This window comes from Oncorhynchus mykiss, chromosome 27 (assembly GCF_013265735.2).
Source record: "Oncorhynchus mykiss isolate Arlee chromosome 27, USDA_OmykA_1.1, whole genome shotgun sequence".
NCBI classification, from domain to species: Eukaryota; Metazoa; Chordata; class Actinopteri; order Salmoniformes; family Salmonidae; genus Oncorhynchus; species Oncorhynchus mykiss.
This window is the reverse complement of record NC_048591.1, coordinates 39,753,737-39,776,605: the sequence shown is the minus strand read 5'-3', so window position 1 is coordinate 39,776,605 and position 22,869 is coordinate 39,753,737. Positions and strand designations below refer to the sequence as shown.

At 42.8% G+C, this 22,869-nt stretch overlaps 1 protein-coding gene across 1 annotated transcript; it reads left to right on the top strand.

The window, feature by feature from the left end:
- Positions 1 to 1,971: 1,971 nt before the first annotated feature.
- LOC110508032 (lysosomal amino acid transporter 1 homolog) lies at positions 1,972 to 22,039 on the top strand. The gene is made up of 8 exons (XM_021588473.2): positions 1,972 to 2,652; positions 2,845 to 3,210; positions 3,632 to 3,761; positions 6,128 to 6,215; positions 17,180 to 17,289; positions 17,499 to 17,594; positions 19,809 to 19,994; positions 20,129 to 22,039. The coding sequence occupies exons 2-8, from the start codon at positions 3,011 to 3,013 to the stop codon at positions 20,243 to 20,245; spliced, it is 927 nt and encodes a 308-aa protein (XP_021444148.1). The 5' UTR covers positions 1,972 to 2,652; positions 2,845 to 3,010; the 3' UTR covers positions 20,246 to 22,039.
- Positions 22,040 to 22,869: the final 830 nt, after the last annotated feature.

Here is a 22,869-nt window from a genome sequence, read left to right as displayed (position 1 = left end):
TATTTAGCGCCCACGCTAACTAAGCTAGCCGTTTCACATCTGTTGACTTTCCTCCTTTTTCCGCAGCAACCAGTAATCCGGGTCAACAGCATCAATGTAACAGTACAAATTTAGACCGTCCCCTCGCCCATAGCCGGGCGCGAACTAGGGACCTTCTGCACACATCAACAGTCACCCTCGAAGCATCGTTACCCATCGCTCCACAAAAGCCGCGGCCCTTGCAGAGCAAGGGGAACTACTACTTCAAGGTCTCAGAGCAAGTGACGTCACTGATTGAAACGCTATTTAGCGCCCACGCTAACTAAGCTAGCCGTTTCACATCTGTTACATTCACAGCTATCGTCCATTTGGAGAGCATAAGCTGGGGAGTTTTTGAGTCATTCAGTCAGAGCATACATTCTTCGTTTAACAGTGTTATCTGACAAAGGTATTGTTGTGAGTTTCTGTCCCTCTGCCTCCCCACACATTGTTTTCACCATATCAATTGCGGACAGTAATATCAAAGTCTCTTCAATAGTGTGTGGTTTTATAGTGTTGCAGGCTTAGCCATTCACTGTGGGAATTATTCAAGTGCAACGGTCAAGTGCGGCCCTTTCCCATGATCTATGGGCGCTCTCCGGTTGAATCTAATCTTTTAGATTTTAATAATTTTTGAAAGGTTTTTACGGTTAACCACATTACAATAATTTTGAGATACAAAGACGATATTATAATACATATATTTTTTTGTATATATTTTATTTTCTTAGGGATTTTGGAAATTCTCCCACAACCCCATTTTCACATTGGGCGACCCAAATGGGTCACGACCCCTAGATTGGGAACCGCTGCTCTAGCCTGTGACACTTTTCTACTTCCTGTGAGGGAGAGGAACAACATCAACATTGCGTTGATATGGTAACTTCACCTATTTTTGCACATTTTCATTAAATTCAATGCTTTTAATTAACTTGACATCCTCACAAACATGGGTTAGGCCATGAATGTTGTAAACCACATACTGGAGGACCATACAATTGTCTAAAGTGCTGCACAAATGAGAGAATGAAAATGGCAACATAGACATCTCCTTGGATGCATTTATCCCAACCTGAATAGCCAGTGTGGGACTTAATCGTCTTGATGATAACTCTAGCTGGAGTATCACAGGTAACAGAGGTGACAATTAGAGAGAACTGTTTACCTTTGATGACAAACCCCTTTGCAACTCATTAACTAGATCTCTCTGTAAGGATCGGCGCTGGGAGAGGAGAAGCAAGTACAAGGAGTGAACATTTAATGGATAACAGACAAGAAACTAACAAGGACAGCGTCTGGACAGGGGAAAACGTAACGACATCAATGCTGACAAGGGGAACAAACTGAGGAACAGACAGATAAAGAAGGGGAAATCAACAAAGTGAAGGAGTCCAGGTGAGTCCAATGAGTCGGATGCAGTCGTTTCGACGTATCTATCTGGGACTTTAGACCAGGTTTTTAACACATCCTCCCCATCTCTCCCTCCACCAGCTGGCACTGAAACACGAGTGAGTGAGGTATTGCTTCCCACCAGGAGAAGAAGAGCGTCAGATGAATCCTTGGGTTTTCTTGTGGTGGTGTCTGCTGGGGCCAGTGTCTTGCATGATCTTCAGGAATCTGGTGGACAACGGGCCTCCCGAATGGCGCAGTGGTCTAAGGCTCTGCATCGCAGTGCTAGCTGTGACACTAGAGATTCTGGTTTCGAGTCCAGGCTCTGTCGCAGCCTGCTGCGACCGGGAGACCCATGTGGCGGCGCACAATTGGCTCATCGTCGTCCGGGTTAGCGACTCCTGTGGCAGGTCGAGCGCAGTACATGCTGACATGGTCACTAGGTGTATGGTGTTTCCTCTGACACATTGGTGCGGCTGGCTTAAGGGTTAAGTGGGCATTGTGTCAAGAAGCAGTGCGGCTTGGTTGGCTTGTGTTATGGAGGAAGCACGGCTCTCGACCTTTGCCTCTCCCGAGTCTGTACGGAGATGCAGCGATGAGACAAAACTGTACTAACAATTGGATACCATGAAATTGGGGAGAAAAAGGGGTAAAAAAAAAAATGTTTTAAAGGAGTCTGGTGGACTAGAGGTAGACAAGAGCAAAGCAACTGTTGAGGTTGCCTATTGACTATAATGATATGCATATAGCCTATTGACTATAATGATATGCATATAGCCTATTGAATATAATGATATGCATATAGCCTATTAGACAAACCAACAGAATATGTAAAATGACAAATAACGTTCTCCAAACTATAATAGGTTGTAGGCTACCCTAAATTTATCCAAGTTAATGATAATGAAAAGACTTCAACTCAATTAGTTATGGGCTGGACGTTGGCTCTCTGTAGGATGCTTATCACACCACTGCATAACACCCAGCAGATGGTGCTAAATCCTTATTCTTGTGGTTCTCAGTTCTGTGTTTTTGGCAGAAAATGCGGAAGTGAAATAATGGAATTTGATGCCATTCCGGAGGACAGGAATAGGCAACATGACTTTATATATTACAATACAATAACATTAATAGGAAATTAAATAGACAAGCGGAATATATCGCTCAATCAAATCATCACGACAGCCGTGTTGAGATGGAGAGCCGTCGCACAGTAACACGAAGGTCGAGAAATCAACACACCAGGTGAGAGATGAGCTGCATTTGCTTTGTTGACAACGTAACAAAGTATCAACATTGTATCAGAGTTGCATTTTGTTGCTGAAACCAAAAGAGCAGTAACAATGCATTTAATTTCTTACTTCTCCCGACACCACTCCTCCTAATCTCCACTGCCAATTCGTAATTCTATCCATGGTCATGTATATTGCCTTGCAGATTGATCAAATTATATCTATTTCGGAAAGCGCCACACGCCTGTAGCCTAGGTGTGGTGCATCCGATGGTGGGCTCGAGGGCGTTTTGTGTCAACAAACGAAAAGTTCCACATCATCGCGCTCGGATTCTTCCACGGAGGCAGAGGGACTGAAGGTGGGACGCCCCCATGGCCCACGCCCGCTTCCCGGGAAGGATTGCAAACGTGGCTGCTAACCTGACTTCCCCGGTGCTGGGTCGACCACTGTGCTCTAATGGGACGCCCTGGATCCTCTATCTGTTCGAGCAATGCGTGGATAATGTGTGGGAATACTGGAGCGTAGTCATCGGGCTGATCTCAATGTTCTGTTTCTTGCTGTCTACTCTACCGTAAGTTTCAATATTCTGTTTCTTGCTGTCTACTCTACCTTAAGTTTCAATGTTCTGTTTCTTGCTGTCTACTCTACCGTAAATTTCAATGTTCTGTTTCTTGCTGTCTTCCGTAAATTTTCCACTGCTGCAGTGGGAAGGCGTTATATAAGGAAAAAGTATATTGTCTTTACAATACTAATTCAAATAAATTATCACAGATGTTGTGATCAACGTTTCTCTGACCTCCAATGACAGATGAATTAGCCCATTATTGATGTATTACCATAGCAATGAGAGAGAGTCTGTGTGGCTCTGCAAAACCAAGTTTATGAGACCTCTAATCCAAGAGATCTAATCCAAGTATCTGTTTACATGCCACATCACTCTCCTTTTCTTACCCCTTCTCTGCCTCCATTTAATATCTTGTTGTCCCCCCCAGACAAATCTATGAGGCTTATCGCAATGGTAAAGTGGAGGAGGCCATGTCGTTTGGCTTTCTGCTCTTCCTCTTCAGTGGGGACCTCAGCAGTCTAATAGGCTGCGTCCTGACCAGCCAGCTGCCCATCCAGGTATCTAACAAAAGGCACAACTTCAACTTGGTCTGCAAAGTATGAGTATGGGCAGAGGCATAAGGGAATTATTGGTTTGATTACTATATCACTTTCTGCCCAGGCATGCCCTGATGCATTGTATAGCTGCTGCATTGAATAGCTGCTGCATTGAAGCACAATGGAGTTGGTGTCACTGCATTTACATTCTATCCCAAAGGCATGTTTTCCTTTTAACTTTTCCCTGACCCTTGCCTATATGCTTACCAGCAGAGGGTGCCACTGTCAATCATATTTTATTGTTCTCTCTTTCTCTGTCTCTCGCAATTCAATTCAATTCAAGGGCTTTATTGGCATGGGAAACATGTGTTAACATTGCCAAAGCAAGTGAGGTAGATCATTTTTATTGTTTATTTCACTTTTGTATATTAACAGTAAACATTACACATACAGAAGTTTCAAAACAATAAAGACATTACAAATGTCAAATTATATAGTGGGGCAAAACAAGTATTTAGTCAGCCACCAATTGTGCAAGTTCTCCCACTTAAAAAGATGAGAGTCCTGTAATTTTCATAATAGGTACACTTCAATTATGACAGACAAAATGAGAAAAAAAATCCAGAAAATCACATTGTAGGATTTTTTATGAATTTATTTGCAAATTATGGTGGAAAATAAGTATTTGGTCACCTACAAACAAGCAAGATTTCTGGCTCTCACAGACCTGTAACTTCTTCTTTAAGAGGCTCCTCTGTCCTCAACTCGTTACCTGTATTAATGGCACCTGTTTGAACTTGTTATCAGTATAAAAGACACCTGTCCACAACCTCAAACAGTTACACTCCAAACTCCACTATGGCCAAGACCAAAGAGCTGTCAAAGGACACCAGAAACAAAATTGTAGACCTGCACCAGGCTGGGAAGACTGAATCTGCAATAGGTAAGCAGCTTGGTTTGAAGAAATCAACTGTGGGAGCAATTATTAGGAAATGGAAGACATACAAGACCACTGATAATCTCCCTCGATCTGGGGCTCCACGCAAGATCTCACCCCGTGGGGTCAAAATGATCACAAGAGCGGTGAGCGAAAATCCCAGAACCACACGGGGGGACCTAGTGAATGACCTGCAGAGAGCTGGGACCAAAGTAACAAAGCCTACCATCAGTAACACACTACACCGCCAGGGACTCAAATCCTGCAGTGCCAGACGTGTCCCCCTGCTTAAGCCAGTACATGTCCAAGCCCATCTGAAGTTTGATAGAGAGCATTTGGATGATCCAGAAGAAGATTGGAAGAATGTCATATGGTCAGATGAAACCAAAATATAACTTTTTGGTTAAAACTCAACTCATTGTGTTTGGAGGACAAAGAATGCTGAGTTGCATCCAAAGAACACCATACCTACTGTGAAGCATGGGGGTGGAAACATCATGCTTTGGGGCTGTTTTTCTGCAAAGGGACCAGGACGACTGATCCGTGTAAAGGAAAGAATGAATGGGGCCATGTATCGTGAGATTTTGAGTGAAAACCTCCTTCCATCAGCAAGGGCAGATTAAATGTGGCTGGGTCTTTCAGCATGACAATGATCCCAAACACACCGCCCGGGCAATGAAGGAATGGCTTCGTAAGAAGCATTTCAAGGTCCTGGAGTGCCCTAGCCAGTCTCCAGATCTCAATCCCATAGAAAATCTTTGGAGGGAGTTGAAAGTCCGTGTTGCCCAGCAACAGCCCCAAAACATCACTGCTCTAGAGGAGATCTGCATGGAGGAATGGGCCAAAATACCAGCAACAGTGTGTGAAAACCTTGTGAAGATTTACAGAAAACGTTTGACCTCTGTCATTGCCATCAAAGGGTAATTAACAAAGTATTGAGACCAAATACTTATTTTCCACCATAATTTGCAAATAAATTCATTAAAAATCCTACAATGTGATTTTCTGGATTTTTTTTCTCATTTTGTCTGTCATAGTTGAAGTGTACCTATGATGAACATTACAGGCCTCTCTCATATTTTTAAGTGGGAGAACTTGCACAATTGGTGGCTGACTAAATACTTTTTTGCCCCACTGTATATACAGTGTTGTAACAATGTACAAATGGTTAAGGAAAATAAATAAGCATAAATATGGGTTGTATTTACAATGGTGTTTGTTCTTCACTGGTTGCCCTTTTCTTGTGGCAACAGGTCACAAATCTTGCTGCTGTGATGGCACACTGTGGAATTTCACCCAGTAGATATGGGAGTTTATCAAAATTGGATTTGTTTTCGAATTCTTTGTGGATCTGTGTAATCTGAGGGAAATATGTCTCTAACATGGTCATACATTGGGCAGGATGTTAGAAAGTGGAGCTCAGTTTCCACCTCATTTCTCTCTCTCTCAGATTGTGACAGTAGTGTTCTACATCTTCACTGATCTCCTGCTCATCTCCCAGTTCCTCTACTACAAGATAAAGAACAACTCATCTAAAAGTAAGGCCTGCCGGATCACGATATTACACTGTCCGCCCAATATGGAAACGCAAGAGAATGCCATGGTTGTGTATGTGTGAGAATCAGCATTGTTCCTTGCATTGTAGTGAGAGTGCTGTAGGTTCATATTTCCATTGTAAGTGTAATTCTGAGGGTGCAGTCTGTGTACTCACATTCTGTGTTACATGTATACCTTATTGACAATGCTAACAGCTATGCCAAGTTATCCATGCCTAATGTGTGTGTGTGTGTGTGTGTGTGTGTGTGTGTGTGTGTGTGTGTATATGTGTGTGTGTGTATGTGTGTGTGTGTGTGTGTTTTCAAGTAAAATAGTTCCCACTAAAAGTTGATGACTGACAAATTCTCACATTGTAAAGCTCCTTTGTCAGTCCAGTTTGCAGCCGAGGGCTGTGAAACAAAAGGAAGACATATTGGATTACTTAACAGTACGAGTGTGTGTGTTTGTGTGTGGCTGTGTGGGTCAATTAAAACCGAGAGAGGGAGGTCCTTCCCCACTTTCTCCATAACTCCGGTATCTAACAGGTATTTGCATTTATTATGGATCCCCATTAGTTCCTGCCAAGGCAGCAGCTACTCTTCCTGGGGTCCAGCATATATTAAGCGAGTAGTATACATTATGATAAACATTTTAAATACATTTTACAACAGATTTCACAATACATTAAGTGTGTGCCCTCCGGCCCCTACACTACTACAACATACAATCCAGTGTATAGTGTGTGAATAGTGTGTATGTGTGTGTATAGTAGTGTGTTTGTGCCTGTGTGTGTATAGTAGTGTGTATGTTATGTGTGTTTGTACCTGTGTGTGTATAGTAGTGTGTATGTTATGTGTGTTTGTACCTGTGTGTGTATAGTAGTGTGTATGTTATGTGTGTTTGTACCTGTGTGTGTATAGTAGTGTGTATGTTATGTGTGTTTGTACCTGTGTGTGTATAGTAGTGTGTATGTTATGTGTGTTTGTACCTGTGTGTGTTATGTGTGTTTGTACCTGTGTGTGTGACTCTTCTGTCCTCGCTTTTCCATAAGGTGTATTTGTATCGTTTAAAAAATATATTTTACTGCTTTTTTAAAATGTTTTATTAAACCTTTTTTTTTTACCAGGTAAGTTGACTGAGGACACATTCTCATTTACAGCAATGACCTGGGGAATAGTTACAGGGAAGAGGAGTGCGTGCTGCGTGAGTTACTTGATGTGGAATAGAGTTCCGTGTAGTCAATCTCTCCTCTACATTGAGCTATGAGAGATTGACATGCATATTATTAATGTTAGCTCTGTGTACATTTAAGGGCCAGCCGTGCTGCCTTGTTCTGGGCCAGTTGTAATTTGTAAGTCCCTCTTTATTGCAACAAAACTGTAGCCTGTAGGACCTGACTTGTTGATATTGTTGTTAAGAAGGTAGAGCTGCGCTTTATTATGGACAGACCTCTCCCCATCTTAGCTAATGTTGCATCAATATGTTTTAACCATGACAATTTACAATCCATTCCCACATTATTCATTACAAGATTCAGCTCAGGCTTAGGGTTTAGTGAGTGATTTGTCCAAAATACAATTATTTTAGTTTTAGAAATATTTAGGACCAGCTTATTTATTGCCACCCATTCTGAAACTGACTGCAGCTCTTTGTTAAGTGGTGCAGTGATTTCACTCGCTGTAGTATCTGACGTGTATAGTGTCGAGTCATTCGCATACATAGACACACAGGCTTTACTCAGAGTCATGTCATTAGTAAAGATTGAAAAAAGTAAGGGGCCTAGACAGCTGCCCTGGGGAATTCCTGATTCTACCTGGATTATGTTGGAAAGGCTACCATTAAAGATGAAAGAAAAACCCTCTGTGTTCTGTTAGACGGGTAACTCTTAATTCACAATATAGTAGGGGTCGTAAAGCCATTACATCCTAAGTTTTTCCAGCAGCAGACTATGATTGATAATGTCAAAAGCTGCACTGAAGACAAACATAACAGCTCCCAAAATATTTGTATTATCAATTTCTCTCAGCCAATCATCCGTCATTTGTATAAGTGCCATGCATGTTGAATGCCCTTCACTATAAGCGTGCTGAAAGTCTGTTGTTCATTTATTTACTGTAAAATAGCATTGTATCCAGTCAAACACATTTTTTTCCAAAAGTTTACCAAGGGCTGGTAACAGGCTGATTGGTCGGCTATTCTTGGGTAGCGGAATTACTTTTGCTTCCCTCCAGGCCTGAGGGGGCACACTTTTTTGTAAGCTTAGATTGAAGAGATGGCAAATAGGATTGTCAATATTGTCTATCATCCTCAGTAATTTTCCATCCAAGTTGTCCAACACGGGTGGCTTGTCATTGTTGATATACAACAATTTTTTAAATCTTTTCCACACTCACTTTACAGAATTCTAAATTACAATGCTTGTATTTCATAACTTGGTCAGTTATACTTGGATGTGTAGATTCAGCGTTTGCTGCTGGCATGTCATGCCTTAATTTGCTAATCTTGCCAATTAAAAAAATAATTAAAGTAGTTGGCAATATTTGTGGGTTTTACAGTGAATGAGCCATCTGATTCAATGAATGATGGAGCTTTTTGCCTTTTGTACAACATTTTTATTTAAGGTGCTCCAAAGCTATCCCTCTTTATATAATTTATCTTTGTCTCATAGAATAGCTTTAAAAAAAATGTTCTGTTTAGTCACATGATTTCTCAATTTGCAGTAGTTTTGTCAATCAGTTATGCAGTCAGACTTATTTGTCATTCCTTTTGCCTCATCCCCCTCAACCATAACATTTTTCAAATCCTCATCAATCCTTTGGGATGTAACAGTTTTTATAGTGCATGCTTACTAGTAACTGGTGTACGCAATTTCTTAAATATTTCAAGTGCGGCGTCTGGTTGCTCCTCATTACACACCACAGACGAGGAAATATTATTTACATCATCAACATAGGAATTACTACAAAACCTCTTGTAGGACCTCTTATACACAATATTTGGACCAGCCTTTGGAACTTTGGTTTTCCTAGCTATGGATACCATATTGTGATCACTACATCAGATGGATTTGGAAACTGCTTTACAGCAGATTTATGCAGCATTAGTAAAGACGTAATAAATACATGTGGATTTCATTCATGTGCAGTTCGTAAACACGCTGGTAGGTTGACTTATAACGAATACTGACTGTTAAGCCCTTGGTGGTCTATAGCAGCTTCCTACAATAATGGGGTTTAGGTGAGGCAGATGAACCTGTAGCCATATTACTTCAACATTACTTGACATGAGATCCTCTCTAAGCTTTACAGGAATGTGGCTCTGAATATCGACCGCAACACCACCCCCGTTGGCATTTCTGTATTTTCTGTAGATGTTATAACCATGTATTTCTACCACTGTATCATCAAAGGTATTATCTAAGTGAGTTTCAGAGAGGGTCAGTATATATGAGTGTCAATGTTTAATAGCAAGTTATTGATTTCATGAAACTTGTTCCTTATTGTTATTGTTGCTCCTTAATTATTTGTTACATTTTAATTTAGATTTTTTTTTCTTAACTATATTGTTGGTTAAGAGCTTCTAAGTAAGCATTTCACTGTAAGGTCTACCTACACCTGTTGTATTTGGCGCATGTGACAAATTCAATTTGATTTGATTTGTTCCTTAGGCTATATACACTACATGACCAAAGTATGTGGACACCTGTTCATAAAAGATCTCATCCGAAAATGATGGGTATTAATATGGAGTTGGTCCCCCCTTTGCTGCTATAACAGCCTCCATTCCTCTGGGAAGGCTTTCCACTAGATGTTGGAACATTGCTGCAGGAACTTGCTTCCATTCAGCCATGAGTATTAGTGAGGTCAGGTACTGATGTTGGGCGATTTGGCCTGGCTCGCAGTCGGCGTTCCAATTCATCCCAAAGGTGTTTGATGGGGTTGAGGTCGGGGCTCTGTGCAGGCCAGTCAAGCTCTGTTGCCACAAAGTTGGAAGCACAGAATCCTCTAGAATGTCAAACTGAATGTATGCTGTAGCTTTAAGATTTCCCTTCACTAGAACTAAGGGGCCTAGCCCAAACCATAAAAAACAACTCCAGACCATTATTCCTCCTCCACCAAACTTTACAGTGGGCACTATGCATTCAGGCAGGTAGAGTTGTCCGTGAGTCATCACTCCAGAGAACACGTTTCCACTGCTCCAGAGTCCAATGGCGGCGGGCTTAACACCACTCTAGACGATGCTTGGCATTGCGTATGGTGATCTTAGACTTGTGTGTGGCTGCTCGGCCATGGAAAGCAATTTCATGAAGCTCCCGATGAACAGTTTTTGTGCTTATGTTGCTTCCAGAGGCAGTTTGGAAATTGGTAGTGAGCGTTGCAACCGAAGACAGACAATTTTCTGCGCTATGCGCTTCAGAATTCGGCGGTCCTGTTCTGTGAGCTTGTGTGGACTACCACTTCGCGGCTGAGCTGTTGTTGCTCCTGGACATTTCCACTTCACAACAACAGCACTTACAGTTGACTGGGGCAGCTCTAGCAGGGCAGACATTTGACGAACGGACTTGTAGGAATGACAGTCACTGAGCTCTTCAGTAAGGCCATTCTACTGCCAATGTTTGTCTATGGCAAGTGCATGGCGGTGTGCTCGATTTTATACACCTGTCAGCAACGGGTGTGGCTGAAATAGCCAAATCCACTCATTTGAAGGGGTGTCCAAATACTTGTACGTTAATGTGGGCTATTTTTTAGCACCTTTCTGAGATGCTTGATTGTTTTACATGATCGGCTTATCAGAAGTTGACATGCCAGTGATATTTACAGTATGTTGGAGCTGATAGTACAGAATGAGCTGCACACAGTGGACTTCCTACTAGGACACACGCCTCAGTGCTAACAGTGTAACTCTGGTTCATAGACATATGATAACTACATACAATAGCTATAGGATCGACAGAGGCGTTCAGGGGACTTAGAGGGACATACAGTGCCTTGCGAAAGTATTCGGCCCCCTTGAACTTTGCGACCTTTTGCCACGTTTCAGGCTTCAAACATAAAGATATAAAACTGTATTTTTTTGTGAAGAATCAACAACAAGTGGGACACAATCATGAAGTGGAACGACATTTATTGGATATTTCAAACTTTTTTAACAAATCAAAAACTGAAAAATTGGGCGTGCAAAATTATTCAGCCCCTTTACTTTCAGTGCAGCAAACTCTCTCCAGAAGTTTAGTGAGGATCTCTGAATGATCCAATGTTGACCTAAATGACTAATGATGATAAATACAATCCACCTGTGTGTAATCAAGTCTCCGTATAAATGGACCTGCACTGTGATAGTCTCAGAGGTCCGTTAAAAGCGCAGAGAGCATCATGAAGAACAAGGAACACACCAGGCAGGTCCGAGATACTGTTGTGAAGAAGTTTAAAGCCGGATTTGGATACAAAAAGATTTCCCAAGCTTTAAACGTCCCAAGGAGCACTGTGCAAGCGATAATATTGAAATGGAAGGAGTATCAGACCACTGCAAACCTACCAAGACCTGGCCGTCCCTCTAAACTTTCAGCTCATACAAGGAGAAGACGAATCAGAGATGCAGCCAAGAGGCCCATGATCACTCTGGATGAACTGCAGAGATCTACAGCTGAGGTGGGAGACTCTGTCCATAGGACAACAATCAGTCGTATATTGCACAAATCTGGCCTTTATGGAAGAGTGGCAAGAAGAAAGCCATTTCTTAAAGATATCCATAAAAAGTGTCGTTTAAAGTTTGCCACAAGCCACCTGGGAGAGACACCAAACATGTGGAAGAAGGTGCTCTGGTCAGATGAAACCAAAATTGAACTTTTTGGCAACAATGCAAAACGTTATGTTTGGCGTAAAAGCAACACAGCTGAACACACCATCCCCACTGTCAAACATGGTGGTGGCAGCATCATGGTTTGTGCCTGCTTTTCTTCAGCAGGGACAGGGAAGATGGTTAACATTGATGGGAAGATGGATGGAGCCAAATACAGGACCATTCTGGAAGAAAACCTGATGGAGTCTGCAAAAGACCTGAGACTGGGACGGAGATTTGTCTTCCAACAAGGCAATGATCCAAAACATAAAGCTAAATCTACAATGGAATAGTTCAAAAATAAACATATCCAGGTGTTAGAATGGCCAAGTCAAAGTCCAGACCTGAATCCAATCGAGAATCTGTGGAAAGAACTGAAAACTGCTGTTCACAAATGCTCTCCATCCAACCTCACTGAGCTCGAGCTGTTTTGCAAGGAGGAATGGGAAAAAATTTCAGTCTCTCGATGTGCAAAACTGATAGAGACATACCCCAAGCGACTTACAGCTGTAATCGCAGCAAAAGGTGGCGCTACAAAGTATTAACTTAAGGGGGCTGAATAATTTTGCACACCCAATTTTTCAGTTTTTGATTTGTTAAAAAAGTTTGAAATATCCAATAAATGGCGTTCCACTTCATGATTGTGTCCCACTTGTTGTTGATTCTTCACAAAAAAATACAGTTTTATATCTTTATGTTTGAAGCCTGAAATGTGGCAAAAGGTCGCAAAGTTTAAGGGGGCCGAATACTTTCGCAAGGCACTGTAAATTAGGTTACATACACTAGGACTTCCAACGCTCCTGGGACATTGTACATTTTGTTCTACAGCACTACAACAACTCAGTGACACAATGGTAGTGATTATCTGAGCAGGGCTTGGGTCATTGATAAGTCATTTTCTCAACGCAGCCTTGAAATGCGTGGACAGAGTCCAGGAGCCAAGATTATATGGATGGACTGTCATTCTTGTAGAGCATCTTATAAGTTATGCCAACAGAGTTACAGTAGTCTTTTAGCCAGATGTATAATGCCAGTAGCCTGCTGAATCTCTCACAGCCGTGACCCAATGATGGTACCGGGCCTGAAATAATTGGCCGCTTTTTGGAAACTTTAAGAAGCTAGAATGAAGCTAGAAAGGAAACTGAACAGAGGGCGAAGGCGCAGGTACCTTTGGATCCGATCATGAAGCAGAAGCCCCCAGGGATGAAGGTGCCGGAACCTCTGGATCCAGGGCGAAGAAACTGTTTGAAGTCTGTGTCCAGTCCTGGCTTTCCATCACCAAGGAGGGCCCCATTGCCAGATGCCTCTGCTTTCGACTTCCACAGTGAGTGACGTATCTTTATGGCTGGTTGATAAGATCAAGAACAGGAACATCCACCAAGTCATCCAGAAGCAGCTTACTGACTCCATTTTCCAGGGAAGAGGCAGACACCTTCGGAGAGGGATCCCTGCCGAGAAACGTCCAGTTGGCTGTGGAGAGCCGTCATGGCGGAGACATTTCCACCAGGCCAGAGTGGCGTCCGGCTACTGGAGTAGAGGAGAAAGAAAAAGTAGGCAGGTGTGGATTCCCCGGTAGCTGGTGTAGTATTCCCCAGTAGCGTGTGTAGTATTCCCCAGTAGCGTGTGTAGGACTCCCCAGTAGCGTGTGTAGGACTCCCCAGTAGCGTGTGTAGGACTCCCCAGTAGCGTGTGTAGTATTCCCCAGTAGCGTGTGTAGGACTCCCCAGTAGCGTGTGTAGGACTCCCCAGTAGCGTGTGTAGGACTCCCCAGTAGCGTGTGTAGGACTCCCCAGTAGCGTGTGTAGGACTCCCCAGTAGCGTGTGTAGGACTCCCCAGTAGCGTGTGTAGTATTCCCCAGTAGCGTGTGTAGGACTCCCCAGTAGCGTGTGTAGGACTCCCCAGTAGCGTGTGTAGGACTCCCCAGTAGCGTGTGTAGGACTCCCCAGTAGCGTGTGTAGGACTCCCCAGTAGCGTGTGTAGGACTCCCCAGTAGCGTGTGTAGGACTCCCCAGTAGCGTGTGTAGGACTCCCCAGTAGCGTGTGTAGGACTCCCCAGTAGCGTGTGTAGGACTCCCCGGTAGCTGGTGTAGGACTCCCCGGTAGCTGGTGTAGGATTCCCCGGTAGCTGGTGTAGGATTCCCCAGTAGCTGGTGTAAATTCACTACTTGTTTGCTAAGAATAGCCACTTTGCCCCTGTAGTCCTCTGCAAATAAACAGTTAAAAGTCTGGGCAGTCCACATTGTCCTTGAATAGAGCTAAATAAACACAGCTCCAGCAGGGTTGAAAACATTCAATAGCGACTTCCATTTCAGACTGTCAGACAGCTAGGCGAGCTGGGCTTCTATGTCTCTGTCCTTATAAGGATTTTTCAACTAAGTGAACAAGAGCACACTCCCCCTTTAAATCCTCTCACAGCGGTGAGCACGCAAGCAGTGTCTCTGCATGTACTGTTGGTAGCAGCATCGGCTAACGTTGGTAGCTATACAACACAGTTCCAGTATAGATTGCAGGCTAACGTTGGTAGCTATACAACACAGTTCCAGTATAGATTGCAGGCTAACGTTGGTAGCTATACAACACAGTTCCAGTATAGTGTCATGACGTTGGCCTGTGGGTAAGGTTTATGACCCCCCATGAATACCTTTCTCTATTTCCTCTCTTGACTCTACAGAAGGACTCTTGAATAGCCTTTAAACATGTTAAACATAGAGAGTCTGAACAGAAATGGGTTGTAAAACTATGAAGCACACCCTTCTCTCCCTCCACTATATAAGCCCTTTACGAAAATATAACTTTCTGTTTCGATGACATAAGGGCGACTGTCCTATGTTGAAAGTGTTCAGATTATAAACTGTTCCGAGGACGTGAGGACGACGGTCCCACGTTAAAAGGACTAACATGTCAACTACAGAACTAAGCCATCCTCAGCGTGAGCTTTGGCTGTGAATGGTATGAACTTTGAACTATTATTCACTCCAGAAGTGATACCTCCTAGCCGTTGAGTTAGCAGCGGCCACTGTAAACATGGGCTAGGAAATGACAAAGGACCTGCACTAACAAACAACACGATACTGCAGAGTATTCAGTTTACAACCAGAGACACCTTTCAAAGGACAAGGAAGATCTCTGTTGGGCAACACGGCCTTCTATCTACCACCAACCTACCGAAGCGCAGCTCAGAGTAAATATTTATTGCATTTTCCTTTTCCAAATGGACGCATAAGATACTGTAGAATAGAATGCATAAGATACTGTATTTACGATAGCATAGCATCTCCCTTTGTTACGCAAGTCTTCAAGTCTTCCTTCTCTTTCATTCAACCCCCCCCCCCCTTGTGTAACCAGACGTGTATCTGTTCCATCCACCAGGGATGTTTCATTTATGACATAATTTGTAATCAATGTGTGATCCATTCGGTATATAAGATTATGTGTGATTTGTTGGATATTTAGTTAAGAAATAATTAAACCCAATTTTGTATTGCTGATTAAACTTGTTAGCCAGGGTTTGTGAAGATAACCAAGAATTTACAACTTTCAGATGAGACTAAACAAGGTGATGATTAAGTATTGACGTAAAAGATTACCAGGTCTTTAAGAGTTTATTCAGAAGATAACAGCTCTAGAAACATTATTTCGTGGTGCCTCGACTTTCTAGTTAATTACAATTACATGATTAGTTTAATCAGGTAATATTAATTACAGAGAAATGATTTTATAGAATAGCATGTCATATCACTTAATCCGGCATAGCCAAAGACACGACAACAGGTTGCAGGCTAACGTTGGTAGCTATACAACACAGTTCCAGTATAGATTGTAGGCTAACGTTGGTAGCTATACAACACAGTTCCAGTATAGATTGCAGGCTAACGTTGGTAGCTATACAACACAGTTCCAGTATAGATTGCTGGCTAACGTTGGTAGCTCTACAACACAGTTCCAGTATAGATTGCTGGCTAACGTTGGTAGCTATACAACACAGTTCCAGTACAGATTGCAGGGAAGAAAGTGTGTCTGAAATCGGTCACCTCTACAATACAAATACCTAGGTGTCTGGTTAGACTGTACACTCACCTTCCAGACCCACATCAAACATCTTCAATCTAAAGTTAAATCTAGAATTGGCTTCCTATTTTGCAACAAAGCATCCTTCACTCATGCTGCCAAACATACCCTTGTAAAACTGACCATCCTATCAATCTTCGACTTCGGCGATGTCATTTACAAAATAGCCTCCAATACCCTACTCAACAAATTGGATGCAGTCTATCACAGTGCCATCCGTTTTGTCACCAAAGCCCCATATACTACCCACCATTGCAACCTGTACACTCTCGTTGGCTGGCCCTCGCTTCATACTCGTCGCCAAACCCACTGGCTCCATGTCATCTACAAGACCCTGCTAGGTAAAGTCCCCCCTTATCTCAGCTCGCTGGCCACCATAGCATCACCCACCTGTAGCACGCGCTCCAGCAGGTATATCTCTCTGGTCACCCCCAAAACCAATTATTTCTTTGGCCGCCTCTCCTTCCAGTTCTCTGCTGCCAATGATTGGAACGAACTACAAAAATCTCTGAAACTGGAAACACTTATCTCCCTCACTAGCTTTAAGCACCAACTGTCAGAGCAGCTCACAGATTACTGCACCTGTACATAGCCCACCTATAATTTAGCCCAAACAACTACCCCTTTCCCTACTGTATTTAATTTATTTATGTATTTTGCACCCCATTATTTTTATTTCTACTTTGCACATTCTTCCACTGCAAATCTACTATTCCAGTGTTTTACTTGCTATATTGTATTTACTTTGCCACCATGGCCTTTTTTTGCCTTTACCACCCTTATCTCACCTCATTTGCTCACATCATATATAGACTTGTTTATACTGTATTATTGAGTGTATGTTTGTTTTACTCCATGTGTAACTCTGTGTTGTTGTTTGTGTCGAACTGCTTTGCTTTATCTTGGCCAGGTCGCAATTGTAAATGAGAACTTGTTCTCAACTTGCCTACCTGGTTAAATAAAGGTGAAATAAAAAATAAAATCAAAAAACGTGAGGTACAGCAACACTGTGGGTGCGTCTGTGTGTGTGACCCATGTGTGTCTCTCTCTCTCTCCCAGAGCGCCCCATGTTGAAGTGGTTGTGTTTCCTGTGGTGTGGGGCTTCCACTGTGGCCCTGCTGATTCTCCCCAAGTTCATCACTGACAACAACACCTCTGCCAACACTGAGGTGTGTGTGTGTGTGTGTGTGTGTGTGTGTGTGTGTGTGTGTGTGTGTGTGTGTGTGTGTGTGTGTGAAGGCGATATCACCCCATGTGAGTTGTATCTCATCCTATATATTTCAATTCAAGGGCTTTATTGGCATGGGAAACATGTGTTAACATTGCCAAAGCAAGTGAGGTAGATAATATATAATAATATATATCTCTCTCTCTTCAGAGTGCCTCTAACAGCGTGGAGATTTCTGGTTATGCCTGTGGATACGTGGCCTCCATATTCTACCTCTCCTCTCGTTTTCCACAGCTCTACAAAAATGTAAGTGACAGTCTATGGGTGTGATTATGGAGGTAAGATGTGACAGGATGGCAGGGTTAGGGGACATGAGGAGTGAGAGGGAAGAGGGTGACAGGAGGGGAAGGAAGGGGTGATAAAGGGTTAGGGTTAGGGGACATGAGGAGTGAGAGGGAAGAGGGTGACAGGAGGGGAAGGAAGGGGTGATAAAGGGTTAGGGTTAGGGTTAGGGGACATGAGGAGTGAGAGGGAAGAGGGTGACAGGAGGGGAAGGAAGGGGTGATAAAGGGTTAGGGTTAGGGGACATGAGGAGTGAGAGGGAAGAGGGTGACAGGAGGGGAAGGAAGGGGTGATAAAGGGTTAGGGTTAGGGGACATGAGGAGTGAGAGGGAAGAGGGTGACAGGAGGGGAAGGAAGGGGTGATAAAGGGTTAGGGTTAGGGGACATGAGGAGTGAGAGGGAAGAGGGTGACAGGAGGGGAAGGAAGGGGTGATAAAGGGTTAGGGTTAGGGGACATGAGGAGTGAGAGGGAAGAGGGTGACAGGAGGGGAAGGAAGGGGTGATAAAGGAAGGCTGAATGTAGTTGGGGCCAGAAGAGAAAAAGGAATGCTGTTGTTTGATTTTTAAAAATGAGAACCAGGCGTGAGAGACTGGTGTTTTGTACTGAGTGATGTCACAGCATCTGGACTGGTGTTTTGTACTGAGTGATGTCGCAGCATCTGGACTGGTGTTTTGTACTGAGTGATGTCACAGAATCTGGACTGGTGTTTTGTACTGAGTGATGTCACAGCATCTGGACTGGTGTTTTGTACTGAGTGATGTCACAGCATCTGGACTGGTGTTTTGTACTGAGTGATGTCACAGCATCTGGACTGGTGTTTTGTACTGAGTGATGTCACAGCATCTGGACTGGTGTTTTGTACTGAGTGATGTCGCAGCATCTGGACTGGTGTTTTGTACTGAGTGATGTCACAGCATCTGGACTGGTGTTTTGTACTGAGTGATGTCACAGCATCTGGACTGGTGTTTTGTACTGAGTGATGTCACAGCATCTGGACTGGTGTTTTGTACTGAGTGATGTCACAGCATCTGGACTGGTGTTTTGTACTGAGTGATGTCACAGCATCTGGACTGGTGTTTTGTACTGAGTGATGTCGCAGCATCTGGACTGGTGTTTTGTACTGAGTGATGTCACAGCATCTGGACTGGTGTTTTGTACTGAGTGATGTCGCAGCATCTGGACTGGTGTTTTGTACTGAGTGATGTCACAGCATCTGGACTGGTGTTTTGTACTGAGTGATGTCACAGCATCTGGACTGGTGTTTTGTACTGAGTGATGTCGCAGCATCTGGACTGGTGTTTTGTACTGAGTGATGTCACAGCATCTGGACTGGTGTTTTGTACTGAGTGATGTCACAGCATCTGGACTGGTGTTTTGTACTGAGTGATGTCGCAGCATCTGGACTGGTGTTTTGTACTGAGTGATGTCACAGCATCTGGACTGGTGTTTTGTACTGAGTGATGTCACAGCATCTGGACTGGTGTTTTGTACTGAGTGATGTCGCAGCATCTGGACTGGTGTTTTGTACTGAGTGATGTCACAGCATCTGGACTGGTGTTTTGTACTGAGTGATGTCACAGCATCTGGACTGGTGTTTTGTACTGAGTGATGTCGCAGCATCTGGACTGGTGTTTTGTACTGAGTGATGTCACAGCATCTGGACTGGTGTTTTGTACTGAGTGATGTCACAGCATCTGGACTGGTGTTTTGTACTGAGTGATGTCACAGCATCTGGACTGGTGTTTTGTACTGAGTGATGTCGCAGCATCTGGACTGGTGTTTTGTACTGAGTGATGTCACAGCATCTGGACTGGTGGCTCCTGCAGAGAACTCACTGTCACTCCCAATGTGATAATAGTTCCTAGGGATGGCCTTGGGGGAGGGGGAGAGCACAGTACAAACACACACACACATTTTTATATATTGAGTGTCTTTGTGAGCATGCATGACTTACCAACAACAAATCATGCATACTAACACATTGTCAAACAATGTGAAAATATGTTCGGAACTAATATTATTTTGGAATTTAACAAAAAAGTAGTTAAAATGAAGAAGTAATAGAATGGGGTTAAATGATTAACTACATAACATGTTTTGAAGACTCTAAGCCTTAAATCTTCACTTTCTCTGTTGGTTTTGAGGTCTAAAAGATAACATCTCCCTGTTGTTTCCAGTTTAAGCGACAGTCTACAGAGGGCACGTCGTACATGCTGTTTGCCCTGGCCATGATGGGCAACGGGACCTACGGGCTCAGTGTCATTGTGGTTCTACCAGCTCTGGCCGGCTCCAAACAGGCCTTCATTCTCAAACATCTGGCCTGGCTCATCGGCAGCCTGGGAGTCCTCCTCCTAGACTTCTTTGTATCTTTTCTTTTTCTCCGAGATCATCATTTCACAAAAAAATGGATAAGGATAAAGAAGTGAAAGTGTTATTTTTGTCTCTGGAATATTGTTGACTTGTTGTGGTGTGTTTGAATGAGCCTTAACTCTCCCAGGTCACCGCCCAGTTTATCATCTATAGGAAGAACCACTCCGCTAAAACCATCAAGAAGATGAACGTTCCTGAAGTAGAACCTCTGCTCTGTGAAGAGGAGGAACTGTCCACATTCTAGAAAACACATGAATGAAGGTGTATCGTTAGAACACATGATTGAAGTTCTAGAGTGAGAACACATGATTGAAGTTCTAGAGTGAGAATACTTGATTGAAGTTCTAGAGTGAGAATACTTGATTGAAGTTCTAGAGTGAGAATACATGATTGAAGTTCTAGAGTGAGAATACATGATTGAAGTTCTAGAGTGAGAATACATGATTGAAGTTCTAGAGTGAGAATACATGATTGAAGTTCTAGAGTGAGAATACTTGATTGAAGTTCTAGAGTGAGAATACTTGATTGAATACATGATTGAAGTTCTAGAGTGAGAATACATGATTGAAGTTCTAGAGTGAGAATACATGATTGAAGTTCTAGAGTGAGAATACTTGATTGAAGTTCTAGAGTGAGAATACTTGATTGAAGTTCTAGAGTGAGAATACTTGATTGAAGTTCTAGAGTGAGAATACATGATTGAAGTTCTAGAGTGAGAACAGTAAGAGATTTCCAGAAATCGTCTCCATAATGCTGAGTGGAGACCTAGAATAATCCAACCAATGTTCCCTCCATTTAAATCCAGGTGAATTAAAGGGGGCGTCTTATGTTTGAGGAATGTAATCTCAGTAGAACCATTCTCTATATCTTTGTAAGGGGGCTCATATGATCTATTCCCTATGTTTTTCTTATTACACTAAAGGCCTATAGGGTGTGTCTCAGTGTCACATTCCTCTAGTCTATGTTTGTCAATGGTTAGAGGTCCTGTGTTTTCCAGGATAAGATTGTCAATACACTCTGAACTGTTCACACAGCATTGTCGTCTAGGTAAACAGTACAAGAAGGAATCATAACAGGGATTGTTCCTGTATGTAGGTTTAAAAAGATCATACATTGCACCAATGGTAGTGTATCACATTGACTATTGATGTGCCACAAAGTAGTGGGCTGCACCAACAGTAATCTATTTTTCACTTGTGGTGAATTTGTTATAGTTCACCTTGGTTTGTTGTAGGAGCAGATTCCGTTGTAATTGAATCCCTATATAAGTTGTAGTTGGTAAATTGCTTGGAGTGTTACACAGTGTTTAGATTGTGAATATGCAGTGGGTTAAGCCTGATATCCTGTGCCTTGCATCTACATATATTTCTGTGTTGTTGCAGTGGAGGTCGGAGGGCTGTTTGACGTCTTCACACTGGTGCTTTTAAAGCAGACAGTTCTTTGGCTGAAATCTAACCTTTAGATAAACATCCTCCTTTCCTTATGTTATGGCCCAGTTATGTTACCTTTCAGTGGCCACAAATAATGGAAGGAAGGAAGAGGGAGGGTTTTTGGCAGCATTCAGTCACAGCCTTGAGCATTGTGTTCTCACCCCTTATTGTGGAGTTGTATCCAGGAACTGTTTCATAAGTTGATGTGCCATAACTTGGTAACATGGAGTCATGATGAGAGAATAGAGCTACTGATTACCGATGGTCACAGCACTTTATTAGTCTGTCATGGTTGTGATTGGTTGATTGACACCACAGAGTTCTCTACCTTGTCTTTCAGTGGGGGTGGGGGGGTTGTTTATCTGACCCGGGTTACCCCATCTTGTTTGAACCGGGTGAAAAGTGATTGTATTCCTTTTGGAACCAGGCTGCCTCCCGGGTGTGAGCCAGGTGCCCCGCTCTGGCCGGCGGCGAAGTCGGCACAAAACAAAAGTGATGTAATTAAGCATCGTGTAATGAGTAGGATTATGTGTTTTCAAATGCTAAAGTGATTACTATTGATAAAAACAATCCTTTATCTGCCTTCCCAATAAAAACTAGTTTGAAAATTCTAACATTTTATTTGATAGAAAATAGATGTATGTTTCTGGACAATGTACCTAGCTGACCTGTTGACAACGTGATTGAGCGGCGCAGATTACTGTTTGATTTGAGAAGTGCACTCCTCCCTCCCCGCTTTCGCCTGATGACGTGACAGGCCATTGCCCGGTTCAACCCAAGCCAGTGTAATAGAACTCCCTCAGTGACATAGGAGTCATGCCTGGTGAAAATGTAAATCAAAGCCAATCAAAAAACAATTGTTGCATGATCCGAATACAACAGGTGTCGACTTTACCGTGAAATGCTTACTTAGTTGTTCAGTTGTGCACTGGGGCCTCCCACTCCTCTTTCTATTCTGGTTAGAGCCAGTTTGCGCTGTTCTGTGAAGGGAGTAGTACACACATCTTCAGTTTCTTGGTAATTTCTCGCATGGAATAGCCTTCATTTCTCAGAACAAGAATAGACTGACGAGTTTCAGAAGAAAGTTCTTTGTTTCTGTCCATTTCGAACCTGTAATCGAACCCACAAATGCTGATGCTCCAGATACTCAACTAGTCTAAAGAAGGCCAGTTTTATTGCTTCTTTAATCAGTACAACAGTTTTCAGCTGTGCTAACATAATTGCTAATGATCAATTAGCCTGATAAACTTGGATTAACTAACACAACGTGCCATTTGGAACACAGGATTGATGGTTGCTGATAATGGGTCTCTGTACACCTACATAGATATTCCATAAAACATCAGCCGTTTCCAGCTACAATTGTCATTTACAACATTAACAATGTATACACTGTATTTCTGATCAATTTATGATATTTTAATGGACAAAAAATGTG